The sequence below is a fragment of the Diadema antillarum genome, unplaced genomic scaffold (genome assembly GCF_040938485.1).
Source record: "Diadema antillarum isolate AM-2024a unplaced genomic scaffold, OU_Dant_1.0 seq00001645_RagTag, whole genome shotgun sequence".
NCBI lineage: Eukaryota > Metazoa > Echinodermata > Echinoidea > Diadematoida > Diadematidae > Diadema > Diadema antillarum.
This window is the reverse complement of record NW_027272348.1, coordinates 43,370-61,991: the sequence shown is the minus strand read 5'-3', so window position 1 is coordinate 61,991 and position 18,622 is coordinate 43,370. Positions and strand designations below refer to the sequence as shown.

The following is an 18,622-nucleotide window of genomic DNA, read 5'->3' as shown; positions in this document are numbered from 1 at the left end:
CTGAGGCTTACATTTTCTAGACATGAAGGGCAAAATGAATCCTTGGTGAACATACATAGAGTAAACGACAGATGAAAAAGATTCAGACAATTACACACAAACACGAATATTACACAGAATTTGGTCTGTCAGTTGTTTTCTTTACATTGCAATGCTTGGATGTAATGACACATAATTCTTACTGGCCTAGCCAGTCACATAATAAAATGTAGCATTTTACTTCTATAACACACAAAAAAAAAAACTGCATAAGGAAAGAGTAAAATAAAATCTTTGTTCTTTTCAACTGTGAGCAAGCACTACACACACATATTGAAAGACTAGTATATTCTATATGTATTTGGTCATCCTTGGGACTTCTATGAGTTTTGCTCAATAAGTAAAATATGTAAATTGTACAAAGTGTACATGCTAATAACAAATCAAATAATTGTTTTTTCTCTGAAATCTTGAATGGATGTGTGCTTGTAATCCAGTGCAAAAAAACAAAAACCAAAAACACAAATTCAACAGAACTGTTACATATAGTACTCTTTAGATTGAAAAACAAAATCATAAATGGTTACCTAGCCACAATTTGTTTTCCACTATCAAAGAGGAATAAATTGATACACAACTGCTAAAAAGCCAGTGCACAGAGCATGTTGGTTTCTATGGTACAGAATATCACTAAAGGGCTTTTTACACTTGTAAATTTTTGCTTAGCCCCGGACCAACGGTGGGGCTAAGGGGGGGGGGGGGGGGGGGGGGGGGGGGCCTTAGCCCCACCGTTGGTACGGGACTATCCTTAGCCCAATTTCTGTTTACACTCGTTTTTTGCCAAAGTGGGCTAGCCCCACCGATAGTACGGTACTATCTGGCCCTGCAAAATAGCAGGGGTTAGCACCGCAATTGCGGGTGCCAAGCAAGTGAGTGTAAACAGAACGAAAAAATAATCCTGGGCTAAGCGACGGAGACGAAAGTCCGACCCTCACTGACCAATCAGAAACGAGGTAATCAAGTGCTGCCGGTGCGTGCGTGTACGTGTACAGTATACAGCGTAATTATGAATATTCATGTGGTTTGGAAAGTCCGGGGCTAAGAAATACGAGTGTAAAAAGGTCAGTTTTCTCCTTAGCTCCGGACAAGAGATAGTACGGGACTAATTGGCGAGTGTAAAAAGCTGAAAAAATTGGTACGGGACTAACGATAGTCCTGGGTCAGAGAAAGTGCGGGGTTAAGAAAACACAAGTGTAAAAAAGCCCTTTAGTAATCTGAGCAGCATCTGAACCAGACTGATGCTAGGACTGCCTGGCTAGAAAATATCACAAATTGAAAGTTGCTCTTCTTTGTAATCATCCTCTCCACTGGACAAGGCACAAGAGGATATGAATCAATGTCTTAGTGCTTCAATCAATCATAAAATATATATAAGATTAATTTAGTGTACAAGATCTTACACACACATAATACATTTTTTTGTCTCCTGGATCTTGCTAACAGACAGGGTGAAAACAATTCTGGCACAAAGAAATGACTACGAAAGTGAAGATGGGGAATTTGTGCCATTAGAGGTTTAAGCTTGGCTTGTGGAAACCTTTGACACAGGACTTTGGCAGACGACCAGAATGACCCTTGATCTCCACCTTCAGCCAGTCCCCATCTGCAAAACAAAAACAAATACGATCAAGAAATAGGACCTCATCGCTTTCCGAAACTAACTGCTAAAAATGTGTGGAGGATATGAACGAATGTAACAGCATTTATCTGCTGTAGTTACCTAAACTGTTTTTCAAGTTATCACACCTTTATGAGTAATGACGCTGCGGCCCTAAACATACTGCTTGGTGATTTCTGATTGGCTGCTAACCTGGGCAACCACTCGGTTGGTTCAGTTCACTTTCTTTCCCAAGCATGCGTGTGGGTGCAGCCATTTTCAATGATTATTCTATCACCCCACTGATAAGTTACTGTCTGTTTCTGCGTCTGTGATAATAAAGAGCAGAGTACTTTTTTTTTTCCCTCTCATCACAGCAGCTTGTATGTCAAAACATCATTTGGAATACAGACCTTAAATTGTCGTCCACACTGCTAGCACAGGTCAAGGGATTACTTGTTTGGGAAGCTCCACTTTTGGAGAGAAAGCGACATAGTGCATTTGTTTTCACAGGTCACCCCTTGACGGAGCTGTTCCGCAAAAGTTGATCAACCTACCTTCATTTAATACTGTGACTAAATCTCCCTCGGAGACAGAAATTTCTCCTTCCACATCGCTATCGTAGCTCTGAATCACCAGCGCCGTCTTCCTGTGCCCTTTGGGGCCCGATCCGCCGCCCGGGGCCTGGTTGGACTTGATGTCGGGACGGAAGGCCAGAATGGGCGGCTTGCCACCAAGGCCAGAGTTGGAGGAGGGTTTACCATTGCCCTCTGGTCTCTTTGGCAAGGACGGTTTCTCCTGAAACACAGTTAGTCAATGAAGGTAATCACATGGTGCTCAAGAGTATAAAGTAGTCAAGAGAGTCAAACAAGATCACAGAGCAATACTTCATTGTGACAAAACATTATTGTATGTCAAAGGAGCCGCCTGAATGTGTCACTGAGCACCAAAAGTGATATCCAGTGCATAATAGTTTAGCAGGTACTCATCTTTTTTTCTTCCAATTGTCATTTTTAAATACATTTCCCCTTATTTCAAGCACTTATCTATCTCTTCTCTTTTTCTTTGTTTCCTTTTTTTTATCAACCTGGGGCCCGTTGCATAAAACTTACCGTTGAGGTAACTGCCGTCAAAAATAGACGGCCATATCAAGGATTAAACACTGCAAATTCCAGCGGTAGTCATTCAAAAAAATTTAGTCTGTGTTGGCCTCCAACAGCACAAAGGAAAGCCTACAATGCAGCAAAAGGGTTTATCTCCCATACCTACACATTAGGTATCAATACTGTGTCTGGAATATACCATGGGGGATCAAATCACTTAGTATTGGGACAAGTCCTTCAAATATGAAATCAAATTGCTGATACTGCATAATACAGCAGCAAATGCAGGTTACACATATTAACACAACACACATGATCGTGTGCATGCAAATGGCAATCAATGTAAGTATGTGCTGAAAATGTGCACTCAGCAGATACTTCTGCAGGACCAAAGGTGGGTAGCATGATATTCTGCACATTTGTACTTACTTCTTTTTGCACATTCACAGCTGCAGCACGCCTCACAACAGGTGGACTGTCCTGTTCTATTTTCACCAGCTTGGCTTTGAACCCCACTGGTTTGCTGTCATTGGAGTTGTTGGTGTTGCTGGCACCACCTCTCCTCTGCGGGAGTGGAGAAGGCACCTTCTGAGGAACGGGCGGAGGTGGCAGATCAGGTAGTCCAGGACTGGCCAACCGTCTCCCCTCTTTGAAGTTGTTATTGTCTTTAGGGAGGGATGGAACTCTCCTTTCAGGAGCTGGACTACCTCTGCTCGGTAGGCCTGGGAGGGGCTTTGACGGAGGACCTGACGAGCTTGTCTTGGTGGTGAGGAAACTTGGCCTCTCAGGAAGTTCAGGTTCACTAGACTTAGGCACTGGTGGTGGAGGAACTGCTCTTGTGGGAAGATCATCAGGCAATCCAGATCCACTGGCTTTCTTTGGTAATGGCCTGGCTGGTAGCTTGGGTGATGTTGGAACAGGAGGTGGCCTCGCTGGTAGTTCTAGACTGCCAGAACTTGCCCTCGGAACAGGTGGAACTGGTCTAGATGGCAAGTCCTCTTGACCAGCACTCTTTGGAGAAGGTGGCACTGGTCTATTCGCCAAGTCTGATGCACTAAGCTTGGATGTCGGGAGGCCAACCCTAGAGGGCAGGCTAGGGGGCGTATCGTTTGGCGAGAGTGGGAGAGGGCGAGAGGAGAGGTCTACTGAACCATTCCTGGGAGCTGGTGGTGTTGGCCTGGATGGAAGGTCTGGTTCATCTGTGGGCACAGGAGGAATGGCTCTACTCTGAATGTCTGATGCAAGCGGTCTTGGAGGCACGGGCCGATTTCCAAGATCTGCTCTCCCCGCCTTCGGCGACGGTGGCACGGGTCGGTTTGGAATATCTGAGACGCCCAGCTTCTGGGGCACTTGAGGTACAGGTCTGTCTGGCAAGTCCGGACTACTTGTTTTGCGTGGGGGAGGTGGAAGTGCTCTATCTGGAACAGGGCTTGTGCGAGGTGGTTGCGGGACAGGCCTGTCTGGAATAGGACTGGTTCGTGGTGCCTGCGGAACTGGTCTATCTGGTACAGGACTTGAACGACTCGGTGAGGGCAGTGGCCGGCTGGGAGGGACATCTGCACTAAGCTGTCGATCAAAGCTTGGAGAGCTAGAATCGTTGGATGGTGGCGGTGCCGGCAAGGGCTTGTCAAAATTGAATCCCCCAGACATCTTCCTCTCCTCCTGCTTCTTTGAAGGTAGTGGCCTGTTTGGAGGTCCAGGACTAGCTGAGCGGGGAGCCTGTATCGTAGGAACTGGAAGACTCAGCCTTGGAGGCTGTGAAGGGATGGGCCGGGATGGTAAGACCGGGGCTGAGGCATTCTGCGTCCTGCTGATGGGGGGTGGTTTAGATGGTGGCGGACTGGTCTTAGCACTACTTGGGGTTGGAGTCTTACTTCGAGGGGGTAAAGCTGACACACCCAGGCTGCTGGAGCTCTTGGGTGGTGGGGTGGAAGAACCCTACAAGAAATAAGAAAAAGCACAAAACTGTGTCAACTCTGCAATGCACTTTGGATTACATTTGACACTCACGGCATTTTCATTGTTAGTACAAATCAGGAAGTCTTGCTACAGAATAGCCGCTCAGAAATACCAGTATTTCTATTATGTAACAGTTATTTGATAATGGCATCTGCAGAATCATATCCTAATCACAGAGCTGAAAAAGGAATGACAGATCTTGGATGTAATGAAGCAGAGTAGTAATTGAAAGAGAAAATTTATGAGCATTTGTACATACATGGGAACTGGATCATACTATGTGAGATGAAAAATTTGTCAAAATTTGAGAAAAACTATAAACAAAGCACCTTTTTGTTACCTACAAAAATGCTATAAATCCATCTGTGGTTTCAACTGCTTTCCTTTATACATGTACAGTGTATATATTCCATAATTTCCCATGTTATGTCGTTTGCACTGCTTCAGTCTGATATTTTTCTCTCCTGTGTGAATTGCCATCTGTGCATGATATATCATAGACATTAAGTGAAATAAATATGCGGAAATACACTGAAATGTAGGGATGAGTAACGACTATTATAATCATGGGAATTAAAGTTAAGATTCATAGTGAAAGGAATGCCATGTACCTGTCTCTGACTGGGTAATTTTGCAACAATCTTAGCTTTGCCGAGGTAATCCTTCCTTTCCAGATTGTCAATCTTGGACTTTGGAGGCTTGAACAGCAAGGCCTTGGGTGGCTCCAGCAGCTTGAATGAATGACCATTCTAGGGAGAAAACATCAAGCTTTAAAATTAAGGGTTTAATTTACCATTTGCAGATGAAACAAAAACAAAGCTTTAGTGCTTCAAAATAGTTCTAAAATGTGAGTAAGGGATAGAAACAACCAATGTGACAATTTGAATTAGTATAATCAATATCAAATATTGTTAGATATACAAAATGTGAACAATAATTACATGCAGTTATGGTCTATTGAGAAAATAGTGATATCTCCTTATATTTGGGCTTTATTGCAAATTTCTTTATGGTAGGATGTTTTGTGATACAACTGACCCACACATATAAGCATCAAATGTGATCTCGAACACTTTTTTAAATCACTGGTCCCAATAGCAAACAGTACCTTTAAGAAAGATTTAAAAAATGGATAGCTCAGCCCTACTCATGGAAACTAATGTAGTAAGAGCTAACCGGTGGGACCAGAAAAAACATTCATTCAGAAAGTATTTTGGGTTTCTCTGACTCCCTCCCTCCAAAAAAGGACAAATGTTTCATACAGCTGAAAATCATCACATTAATAGCTAACAATCCCCTACACCAGATGCAGAGTCACAACATGATGGGTTACACAGACAGAAAAGGAGTCAGTTCTTGTGCTTTTATGACACGGGTTCTTACAATTAACAGAGTGATATTTTTCGGATACAGAAAATGGTCCCAAGCAACAATAAGAAGCATGAGATTTGTAGCCTAATCTATTTCCTAGTCCAGTGACATCTAAGCAACGATATTCACCAAGAAATCTCGGTAGGAGTCATCAATCTTGTCATGTCTTGATTCACTCTTGCCTATCCTGGCTTCATCCAGGAGTTTCTGGGCCCAGTCTCTCTGGTCCAACTCATTATAGGTCCAGGCCTCGTTGTGAAGGATCTTGGCACAAGCAAAATTTAGTTCGCAAATGGATTAGACAAAGGTAATTATGTAATGTAAAAGTGGATATATTTGCGGAATGGAGATTTCTGCAGCGTGGAATGTTTTGCATATTTCACCCAACATAAACTAGTGCAAAAAAATAAGTGTGCAAATGTTGTGTTTTGTGTAATATCACTCCTTGTTTTTTAGCTCAAGGCATATTGTACAGATATAAAATAATTGTTATGTTAAGTTATTCATAACTTTCTTCACTGTCACCAGGCTTGCAGCGTGAGTAAATTTGCGGTCGTACAATGTAATGCAGACCAGATAACTTTTACTTTTGCCGTACACAATGCAAAAACCATTAACCACTTTGGCAGATGTATTAAAGCTGTTTGAAGCACTCACTCAACTGCTGTGAAATTCAGGACAAGCAAAATCATCTTACCCAGCTGGGCATGAACAATAACTTGTGTGAAAATATCCACTTTCACAGTAGTTGGTTTAACAAAAAAAGTTAAGGAAGCCTATTCCGAATTATCTCTGTCTGACATGGAATTTAATGGGATCTACTCCCCTCATTCCCTCTAATAGAAATTACAGGCCTTCACTGAGATCAGCACTAAATGATAAAAGCCAAGTGAAATCCACACCAGCCAAATCTCAAATGTAATTTGAAATGCATTACAAGTGAAACTAATAAGTAATTAATTACCAATTAAAACTCACAATGAGTACTCATTAAAAATCATTATCTGCAAGGGCTGAAAGATCCTACTTTTCCAGAGGGAGGGGGGGGGGGATCTTTCTACTAATACTGGGTTAGAGGGACACTTGAGTAATGGATCTGTATACATATTGCTGATGTTATCATGCAGCAGTATCAGAGAGGAGGGTATAGATAAACACACCCTCCCCTGCCTTCCCCCCTCTTCTCCAAGGACTAAGAAACCCTACAAATGGAAGAGGAACCAAACAATAGACTTTGGATTCTTGATGTTCCAGAGGAGACAGGCAATACAAAACAGAATGCTGATGGCAGATAGTCCTTGTGATGCAAGTAATTCTTCTCCAAGGAAACATTTTACAGGCTTCCTCGATGGGGGAAAGAAAAAGCAGTGTTGAGTGTACTTATCTAAAGGCGTCAGAATTTGAACTCCTTTCCGCCCACACTGGAACCCTTTCTAATCATGGACTATATCCCAGGGACACATCCGCCATGTAAAGTTTTGATATCATGAAATCTAGTTTCTGGGCTCATCTCTCACATTTCATTATATTTGATATTGGTAGATTTTGATGGAAACCACATCCGAAGGGCAAAGTGGGTGCGGAGTTACAAGTGAAACAAGAAACCAATTATACTTGGGGAAGTCAGCTAGATGATGTCAGCCTGATTACGTCATGAAAACAAAACTTTTACGAAAGAGTATTCACATGTAAATCACAAAAGTGATTTCTATTCCCCAAAAGACTGCTTAATCAACTTTCGTTTTGTTTGTTTTTTGTTTTTTTTGGTTTTTTTTTCTAATCTGTGACCATTTCGAAATCCGGCTGTGCAAGGCTTATTCACATCCTGTCAAATGCTTACAAGAGTGAAAGTCACTTGGTAGTTTAATATGATAATACAGGAGTAATATGCACGAAGATACAAGCATCAAGATACCTCACACTTGTACAGCTTGTACTGCAGCCCAAGCTGCTTGTAGTCAATCTTTGGGTTGCCCCGCAGAGTCTCGTGCGTTTTCTCGAACGCGCGCCACGCCTCCTCGTGCCTCTGCAGGTGTCCCAGGACGATGCCCAGCAGGAAGTGACCGATGGCAAGATGGGGGTCCTTGGACACCACCTCCTGGAATGTCTTTTGAGATGAATAGAAATAACGGTTTATTGCCACTTGATCTACTATCAAATGGTCCATTTCACAGTCCGTCTATTACACCACTACAGCTAAACTCTATGGCCCGAATTCACGAAAGTGGTCTAAATTTAAACCATGGTTTATGTAAATTTCTTCTGCGTAGATATGATTGACAGATTGCGTACGCTAACAGGCATCCAGTAAAAAAAACGTGCATTGATGCGCGCATGTATTGGTACGCCTATTTAACGCTTATTTTAGACCATGGTCTAAATTTGTACCATGGTCTAAGTTTAAACTACCTTCGTGAATTCGGGCCATTTAGTCTACTGTCAATTTCATCTAATGCCCGTTTGGTCTGATCCTCACTTGGTCTAATGCCAAGTTTGGCTAATTATCATTTCGTCTAACAACTAGACCGACTAATCGCAATTTTGTTTCCTCGGGATTTTTTCCCATTTGGTCTAATAAACTGTGGGTATTAGATGAAATGGGCATAGCCCATCTGGAAGTAGGCAAACTGGTAATGAGGCTATTGAAGTGAGAAGTGGACTAAATGGTCACTAGACGAACTGGGTGTAGACGAAATGGGATTAGACCATGTGGGTTGAGACTAAAATGGCTATTGGACGAAGTGGGAGTAGACCCAAGTAATAGATCACCGAAAGAACATCCGAGAGAAAAATCATGAGCCTGTAGTTGGTCACTCTTTATGCAATATCTATTCTTTTTCTCCACTCTGTGTGATATGCACATGGAGGTTGATCACATTGGGAGATGTCAAGACCTTACACCTGTATACAGGCTTGTGGCTTCCCAATATGAAAACAAATGTCTCGCATATGAATTCCCCTGATTTTCTTTGTGCGCTCAAGCCACCATTCAGTCCCTGTCTTTAGATCAATACACTAGAATGAGAAATTGTTCAATACATCGTATCAGGAGTACATCAAGTACAGAAAAAAGAATGATAATCACCTTTAGTTCATCATGCTTGTGGGGTATAAAATACATATACCATAGGAGAAATTTCTGGGGTACAAAAAACAACAGGAATAAACAATGTAGTTCCCCATCCCACCCCCCCCCCCCCCCCCCCCCCCCCCCCCCGGTCAATGGCTGTACGCATACACAGTTGTATGTGTACCACAAAGCATGAGTGTTTGTGCATACATGTACGTGTTTGCGAGTGTTAGTGCAGAGCAAACACTGCAGCTCATGAGAACTGTGGCTTACCGCGAGGGCATCTTCCGTCTGTCCCAGACTCTTTTGCAAGACACCGATGTTGTAGAGGATCTTGGCCGAAGGGTCGACGATCCCATTGTGCTGATTGAGGGCCTCCTCCAGGTCGCCCCGCTCAAAGGCAAGCACACCCTCGTGCCAGATGGCGATGGTGTCCTTGTGCGTCATGCGTGCCATCATGGAGGGCGTCGGGGAGCTGCCCCCATTGGTGGAGGAACCAAATTCGTCGTCGTCATCCGAGAAGTCATCGTCGATGGGGCGGAAGGTGTTGGAAGGAGCCTGAAAATTCTGGAGAGGAAACAAAAGAGTGGAGAAATGGCATAGACCAATGAATGCAAGTTTCAGCTGTAGAGTTTGGTGATGATCAGCTATCTTAAAACATGGCTGAAAATTCTGGATCAGCAATAGAAATTAAGCCAAAATGGAATATTCAGTATGCCTCACATAGCATGAATTACAGCTTTAACCCATCTAGGAAGAGCTGATTTTGCTTTAACACGCATTTCCCATAGACACCTGCCCAAACACACACCATACTCGGGACCAGTCTTCAACAGGTTAAAATGCTATGCACCCTAATGCAGGAAGGGGAGAGGAACAACCCTTTCCCACACCCTTCTCCCACTGACAAGCCATAAAATCTCTCAACTACCTGCTCTCTGGCCTTGGCATCACAACACCAACAACAAGTCACCAGCCATGGTTTTATACTTAAAGGACGAGTTCACCTTCATAAACATAAGGATTGAGAAAATGTATTATATTAGTAGAACACATCATTGAAAGTTTGAGGAAAATCGGACAATCTGTTCAAAGGTTATGAATTTTTGAAGTTTTTGTGCAGTAACCGCTGGATGAGAAGACTACTGCAGTGTACGATGTCACATGCGTACAACAATATAAGGAAAATATAAAGAGAATTTCACAAAATTTCATCTTTTGAAAAAAGTACACATTCCCTTGACTCGTTTCCGACATATGTCATGGGTAATATTATCCCCCCTACCTTTACAAAGAGGCAAGTCAAATGCTCTTTTATTATGCAAAAAAAAATGAAAATATGTTGAATTTTCTTTACATTTTCTTTATACTTTTGTACTCATATGACATCACAAGCTGTAGTAGTCTCCTCGTCCAGCAGTTCCAACACAAAAACTTTAAAAATTCATAACTTTTGCATTGATTGTCCAATTTTCCTCAAACTTTCACTGATGTGTTCTACTAATATTGCTGCATTTTCTCAATCCTTATGTTTATGAAGGTGAACTTGTCCTTTAAGGGCAGATTCTGAAATCTCAAAGCACACTTTAAGCTGTAAATGATTACACAGTATTAAACTCTATACAAATGGACTTTCTTAAACCCATCTATATAATGGTATTAAAGAAAGCGAACACTCTGGAAAAGTATGCACTGAGAAAAGAGCTCTGAAGCACAAGATCTATTCAAGCACTTTACAAGACATGCCCTGTGCAATGAATTGGACAAAAACAGGATGTGAAACTCCAGGGCAACAACAATATGAATAAAGAGATTATCGGATTAAGCTGAAATTAAGCATGCTCTATCAGCACATTCTATACATGACTACTACCATCTTTCAAAACAGTAGCATCATTCTTTCATAATCTATTAGAGTTGAAAGTGAAGACTGTGTAAAGGGTCTTTAAGAAATGATTTGGGGCCTCTAAGATACCGCTGATCACATGATTCTACAAAGATAAAAGTGTTCTAGAAAAACTGCTGAAAACACAATTTCCCATTAGCTCTCTGATCCCAAACTTTAGAATGATATAGAAGAATTGCTCTTACAGAAAATAAGAAAAACTTAAAATTGTCTAGGTTGACCCGTCTCACCTATTTCGAATCCTTACGAAAAATCACGACATGCGAGTTTTTGTTTGTTTTGTGATGCACGGTCACATACAATGTATAATGCAAACAGTTTCTGAGTGGAATGGATGGGCAAACTTTCTGTTCAATAAGAAAAAGAGAGTCCTCGTTTGCAAACATGCACATTCTTCATGATTAGATTGTGTATGCCGACACATGACTACAGAATGTTTACCCTGCTTATCTCAGGCCGTATCTAGATCTGCAGACGATTGTATTGCCCTAGACAGCTGGATGACTCAGTTACAAGTACCAATCGTAGACCACAAGATCAAGAGTTTACTCAGCCATGTCTGCACCAATTTTGCAAACACGCTATGCCTTTAAAAATGTCAAGATCATGTGTGCAAATACTCATTTGAATGGACAGCATTTTCTAGATCTGTAGATAGTTTTTGTTCTGAACTTGTCGCCTGTTAAAAAAAAAAAGTCATACAGCCGAAATAGAAATATCAGTGATTAAAAAAAAAAAAAAAAATTATTAAACTATGAATACATTAACTATGAATATCAGCCCCTCTTTCCCCTAACCCCCCCCCCCCCCCCCCCCCCATAATGAAAGGATAGAAAGAAAAAATACATGTATGAATGATAATAGTGCTATAGCAGGGCTGCACACTAACACATTTTCTACTGGTCCAACCTAGTGAGTACCTAATTAGGTGAGGTTGGTAACCTAGGTACCTATTTATTTCCCATTTTTTACTGGTCCATTCCTGAAAAAGTTCCTGGTCCGACAGTGATTTTCACTGGTCAGGGACCATCAGACCAGTGCCAGTGCACAGCATTGACTATAGGGGAAAACAAGCGTTTTAGCATCAGAGACAGGGTATCAACAACATCTTACAGTCATCTACAAATTTCGACCATACCAATTCTAAGATACTTTTACACACACACAATATGCAATAATTCTACCTCATTCAGTCTCCTGTACACACGGTATGCATGATACAGGCTTGTACATGTAATTGTATTTATGCATGACAGGCACGTCACATCCGCATTTGCTGAATAGAGAGACACACAGTACACACCCACTTGCAAACACAGAATCCATATACACACACACCGGGGTGTAACATACCGGACATGGGAATACTTAAAATTGGTCTTTGCCTTCCACTGTCCGATTGTGATCTATTAACCTGTTTACAGTGGTGACTCATTTGATCTAGGCCTTAATTGATTCAGTAATAGCTAACCACACAATATACTAAAAGAAAACAAATCCTCATCACATATATTTGCATTTAAAGCATAGTCTTAGCAATATGACTATCCTTCACATATTATTTTACATATTTTCAGCAATTTCCTTTGGTAACAGCCTATGATGTCGCCATATACACTCAACATCCCTTCCTACTGAATACTCTTTTCTTCCTCACAATCATCGCACTTCCTCATTTCAACTGCATTTGAGAATGATACAAGGAAACGACGTATTAATGTGATACACTGTAACATGAATCACACACTGATAGTTTTTCCTCTTTTTTTTTTTTTTTCATGTTTCCAAGGATCCTTTGGGTATCGAGATTATTACATGACCCTCTACTATAATGTAGCTAAATTGTAGCAAAACTTCAGAAAAACTATGGTACTGAAAGAAGTGGGGAAAAAAATAAGTTAATCCAACAGGGCATTGATTCCGAAACATCCTATAACTGCAGAAATGAGATTAAATTTCTGACAAGAAATGATGGCGATAGTAAACTTCTTTGGCCACGTCATTATAAGTATTACTATTCACAGTTTCATAAATGCAGTTAAAATAAAACAAATTGTGCATATATACATGAAAAATTCAGCATATTTCCTCCCAAGCATTCTCATGTCCTCATTTCTTTCAATCTAAGCATTGCACATGAATATATGTGTAGTCTCTCCATAAAAACAACTTGACAATCTGAAAATCATTACAATTCCCCAAACTGAAGGAAAAATAGCCCAGCCTATAAAATGCTAGAGTTGTGAAGTAGTGTCAAGTAAATGTTTCAGAATGAGGAAATAATAGCTGAAATCATGAAAAAATAACATTTCTCATGAATAATAAAGTCATGTTTTGACAGCACCCTGCACATGTAAGCATTGTTCATTAACTTAATTCCAATGCATACATTAGAACTGGGAATAAAGTGTAACAGCATTTGACTTGAGGAGGACTGCCACTTCTGGAAATCAAAAGAAAATATTGAGGCACGGGAGGATCACCGCTCGAAGGAACTATATTCAGTTCACAAACGGGAAATTTGTGCATAGGGCAATTCCACGATAACATGGACATGACCATCAAATTTTCGCAATGGTCAAATCTCAATCATTTTGGTATCAAATTAAAGCTTAAGGACGGAATTTTTCATATCTGACCATCTTGTTGGAAAATTACATAATCAACTTTGCTAAATATGTGCATAAAATCAGCATAATTAAATTTGAGATAAATATCTGAAAAAATATAATGAATTTAAATAGATGAAGCATGAGAAAAAAGTACAGTATATTTTACTGAAAGAGCAGTGTTCCTAACTGTAATGTGTACAAACGTATATGACATGTCATGGCGTTATGGTGCACAGTTTTTCTTTATTTTGTTGTTTTTGTTAATCTGCTATGATTTTAATAATGTCATGTTTTATTTGGAAGTGTTATACTGTGATGTCAAATATTCATTGTAAATGATCATTTCACACTACCTAAAGGAGAAATGTTAAGAGTTGTGAAGTGAGACAACAATTAATTACTAGTACTAGGCATTTAACTCATGTGGTAGAACATATTTTTTTCTTTCTTTTCTTTTCATTTCAAAGTTGCTTATGATGATATGCATAGATAAACAATTAAAGATTGTTCTTACGTGCTACATTTTGTTTGTTATTTACATTTGATAAGTGAATTTATACTCAAAAGTGTCACGGTGTTTACATAACATAGAATTGCCCCATAGCTACAAATGTGGCAATGTATATCAAATTTGTTATAAGAGCAAATTCGTATTGAAAATTGAGTGTATTTGCTCACTTTTGAAAAAGGAAAAAGAACACACCTACAGCAAAGTCCAGATGGTACCTCTGCCTTTAGGTTCATGGTGTTCATCCCTATGACAAATAATTACTTAGTGTGTGAATGTGTGCTTTTTGTACATTACCCAATAGCATAAAACAGGAAGCAAATTAACCCATTGAGGACGAGTCCCGAGTATACTCGGGCAAGTGTCTATGGGAAATGCGTGTTGTAGCAAATTCAGTCCGTCCTCAACGGGTTAATACTGACTACTCACAGAACTACAAGAATATCAGTGTTGACTTAATTTGTGCATAAGTTGATGTCAACCACAGCAACAACATTAAGTGCTAATCAAGTTCGTTACTATCAAGTTTACATGTTGTAAGATAAAACTGAAAGTAGAATCGTGCATCCTGTCAGTCATCATGACAACACGTACAACCAGCTTCCAGGTCAGGTGGCATTCCCCGAATGTAGAGAAATAGCAATGAATCATATGAAATGAAAGAAAAATACTCTGCGAAACTGAATCTAGAAAGAAAGTTCTATTATAGACAGAGGAAATATAATATCATAAAATGGATAAATCTCACTCCACTCCATCCCACCACACGTATACAATACATGGCTAATAAGAGGTCAGTAGTCAGTTCCCTCGCAACCTATTGTATTACATCAAGGCAAACATCACAGTGCCTTTCCCTGACTTCCACCATCTACCTATTCTGATAGACTTTGTCCTGACCAACCTCAAATCCCAAGAAAGCACTACCAGTCACTGGCATAAGCCACAACCTCAATGAATAATCATAAATAAATGACTCATTGTAATGGATATTATCCCTGTCTCTCAGTTGTCTGTGAGGAAATGTCAAGGCACGTTGACATCGAAAGCAAATGAGATGAGAAAAAAAAAATCATACCAATAATTAAGAGCCAGCATAGTAATACACACAAGGTTTTCCTTTGTAACTCTTGCTTCCAAACAAGAACAAATACGGTCACTTAGAATTATTATCACTTGTATTGTCAAAAAAAGAGTCTGTGATATACTCAACCTATATGTACTTCACGTCCAGAGGCTGGTTCAACGTAAATTTTTGTCCCATCCATTTATCGAATAAGAAAAACTTTAACCAACTTTTCACATCTGTCCTCCAATCAGTCTTAATCATTAGGAACTCATAGTTATTGTTTATATCATATCCATGATTTTATTGACTGAAACAGCAACGTCCATGTTCAAGCTACACTGGACGGCATCTTTCCAGCAGTTCACAATATTACTATTCATTTGCATTCGAAAATTGCTCCATCCTTAATTGTAATCCCTAAAATTCACTGATTTTCCATCTAACAGTGGTAAATCTGTATCTCAATCTGACATCCTTCCCAGTAGCTCTAATCTAGGAATCAACTGCAAGTCACCAAATAACAGAGAACATTAACAATATAATGAAGTGACCATTTCAACTGTGTCTCTTTGATGAAATGAACTGATTATTACTCAAGTTACTATTCATGTCTCTTCCCTTTCTAACATTTGTGAAATTTGTAGAACTCATATTGTTTCTTAAATTCCATTTGAATATATTCAGTACTCAGTTGTGAGATAATTTCAATAATTTGTTTTTGTCTGCTAGAGATGTGCAAATTAAATTCCCACTTCAGACAAGTGTTCATTCCATGATGCAATGACAGAAAGATCCGATAAATAGCCCTTCCCCATCCCTCAAAAAAAAAAAAAATGATCTAAAAAAAAGAATTCTGAGAATGACTGATGTTTTGTCATCTAGACTGACTGATTTCTTCCTGTTTTGTTTACTGTGCCCCAATGACAAATTGTCAATATGATATCAATTGATCACTCGCAAACCACAAACATTTCTGAATGTCCTCTTGCATTTAGAGTACTGACGATACATCGCCCACTCCTATCGTTGCACAGGAAACAAAGGTGAGATGTAATACACGTATCCCACATCGTCTGTGTATGGTTTCCTGTTGGTTATTTGTTTTTTAATGTCACATGTTCATACACATGATAAAAAAAGCATGACAAATTTTACTGGGTATCAATTATTATTGATGACTGTGTCAAACTCTTCTGAGCTCTGAGATAGATGGACAAGAAAATATATTTTCTTTCACTCTTTATATGCCTACACAAAGTTCAATAGAGTCTATCACATAAACAGTTGTGTTTGGAGTTTCCAGTTAATGACTCATCAATCATAATGATAAAAGAATCCTCATCACATCTAACGATGAATAAAAAGAACTGAAACCACCTCTGGGGAAGCAATTTTCACTATTGTTTTCATTATGTGTTTTAAAGTCAGTTCCCTTAATAGTAGAAAGTGGAAAGTTTTGTGCTTTTGATCTTTGTTCATCTTTTTGAGAAATGATGGAATATTTTGACTATCTATCTTCAGGTACAGGTTTTCTCATGATAATTTTTATCACTTTATTTTTTTTTTTGGTCGATTTAGAAATTCATGCAATTAACTCCCTCACTGGCATTGGCATAGCTTTGATTATAAAGACATTGGTGACATTTCAATTTACAATCACTACACAGTCCATTTGCTATGAATGATGTTGTTCATTGTAATTTGACATTTTGTTGAGGAATTTGAGCCTCTAACATAACATAAAACATGCAACTACTATAAATGCAAAAAAATTCTCATAAAGATACTTTCACGAACAGCAATTGATCTAACGTTTTCTTGAGTAATTAATTTCATGCTTTGTGGTCATCTCAGTATCATGATAAAATGTTTGTAAACAAAAATAAGACAAACACTCTTATTGGAGAAAGTTTAACTTTTCAAACAAACCATTTAGTTAAAACATTGCCTAAAAAGCAATCAAATTTCTCAGTAAAAAAAAAAATTCTAGAACATGTATTAGTAGTCACTTGACACTGCAATGCTAGCATGCTGGTCTTGGGCAGTGCATGCCGGGAATATTTCAGCTTCCGTTTTTTTGTTTTTTTGTTGTTTTTTTTTCCCACAAAATTTGCACAAATAAAACCACTGCAAAAATGTAAGCATTTTCAGTCACACGGCAGTGCCTGTAGGCTGCAAAAACTTGATGAATCAATATAAAAGGCCATTTCAAAGTTATTACTCTGAATACAATAATCTTGAATGATACTATAATGTTTTGCTATGCAAGATAATAAGTATCAGTAGAGCATGCTTTACAAAATCATACAAACTGAAGTTTCAGTTATCACCATTAATTTCATCACTTCCACAGCAGAGTCTAGGTGCAAAATAACAATCTCCATGAACTATGGCAGATTAACGCATTGAGAACGGGCAGAATTTGCTACAACACGCACTTTCCCATAGACACCTGCCCGAGTATAGTCGGGACTAGTCTTCAGCAGGTTAAAGGCTTCTTTATGTAGGCCTACAGTGTAACTACAAGTACTACAAGTAACTATAAAGTACATAATTTGTACAGCAATCTCTATGAAAAAAAATCTATTTGGACTCAAAACAAACCAATATGATACAAATGAAAGGTAGACATTTCGACATCTTACCGCTTTGTTGTTATTGTTGCTGGAGTCAGACAATTCGCTGAGGACTTTGGCTTTGCCGAGATAGTCGATATTCTTCAAATTGGCAACTTTGCTCTGGGGCGGACGGAAGAGCTGGTTGGTGGGCAGCACTAGAGGTTCATACAGCTGGTTGCTCTGGGAAGAAAGATGCCACGGGAAAGAATTTTATCTCTCTTTCTCAACTCCAAAAAATAAAAGTAAGAACATCAAATTTGAGCAAGGAATAGTGGCCAAAACATAGAAGTTCCTGCTCTTTGGGAAGCCCTCTGCGTTTATCACCTTTTACCACTTCAGCTACTAATCTTCATGATCTGGCACTGTTTATTTACTCTCACATTTTGTTTATTATTGTAATCCTCATACCACCTATCAAGACAATGATGTAATCATTTTACCATGCACCAGAACCAATAAAATCAAAACAAATCTGTTGAGTATTATCATACCAAGCAAAAACAAACGACACCCCCCTCAAAAAAAAAGAAACAAAAAAGTCAGCATAAACCATGTCACTCAAGACAATTTTGTTGTTGTTGTTGTTGTCGTTGTTGTTTTGTTGTTGTTGTTGTTGTTGTTGCTGCTAAATGTTCTCCATCAAAACTTTCCAGTGTGCTGGGGGAAGGGTGTGTATGTTGACAGGACTACAGGGTTTTCCGTGTGTCACTGAGACTTGTCACAGCTACTCGGCATGTCATGTGCACTATCTCCATTGTTTGGCAGTGCCA

General features: G+C 39.5%; 1 protein-coding gene across 1 annotated transcript in view; it reads right to left on the bottom strand.

Annotated features, from left to right (window-relative positions):
• Positions 1–1,547: 1,547 nt before the first annotated feature.
• Positions 1,548–18,622, bottom strand: part of LOC139711324 (uncharacterized) — a 28,474-nt gene continuing 11,399 nt past the window's right edge. Inside the window, exons 4-11 of the mRNA XM_071623223.1 lie at positions 17,880–18,032; positions 9,413–9,706; positions 7,985–8,176; positions 6,199–6,333; positions 5,310–5,447; positions 3,169–4,677; positions 2,194–2,434; positions 1,548–1,642 (exon numbers count right to left, since the gene is read on the bottom strand). Coding sequence (XP_071479324.1) covers positions 1,548–1,642; positions 2,194–2,434; positions 3,169–4,677; positions 5,310–5,447; positions 6,199–6,333; positions 7,985–8,176; positions 9,413–9,706; positions 17,880–18,032 — 2,757 coding nt within the window. The remainder of the gene's footprint in view (positions 1,643–2,193; positions 2,435–3,168; positions 4,678–5,309; positions 5,448–6,198; positions 6,334–7,984; positions 8,177–9,412; positions 9,707–17,879; positions 18,033–18,622) is intronic.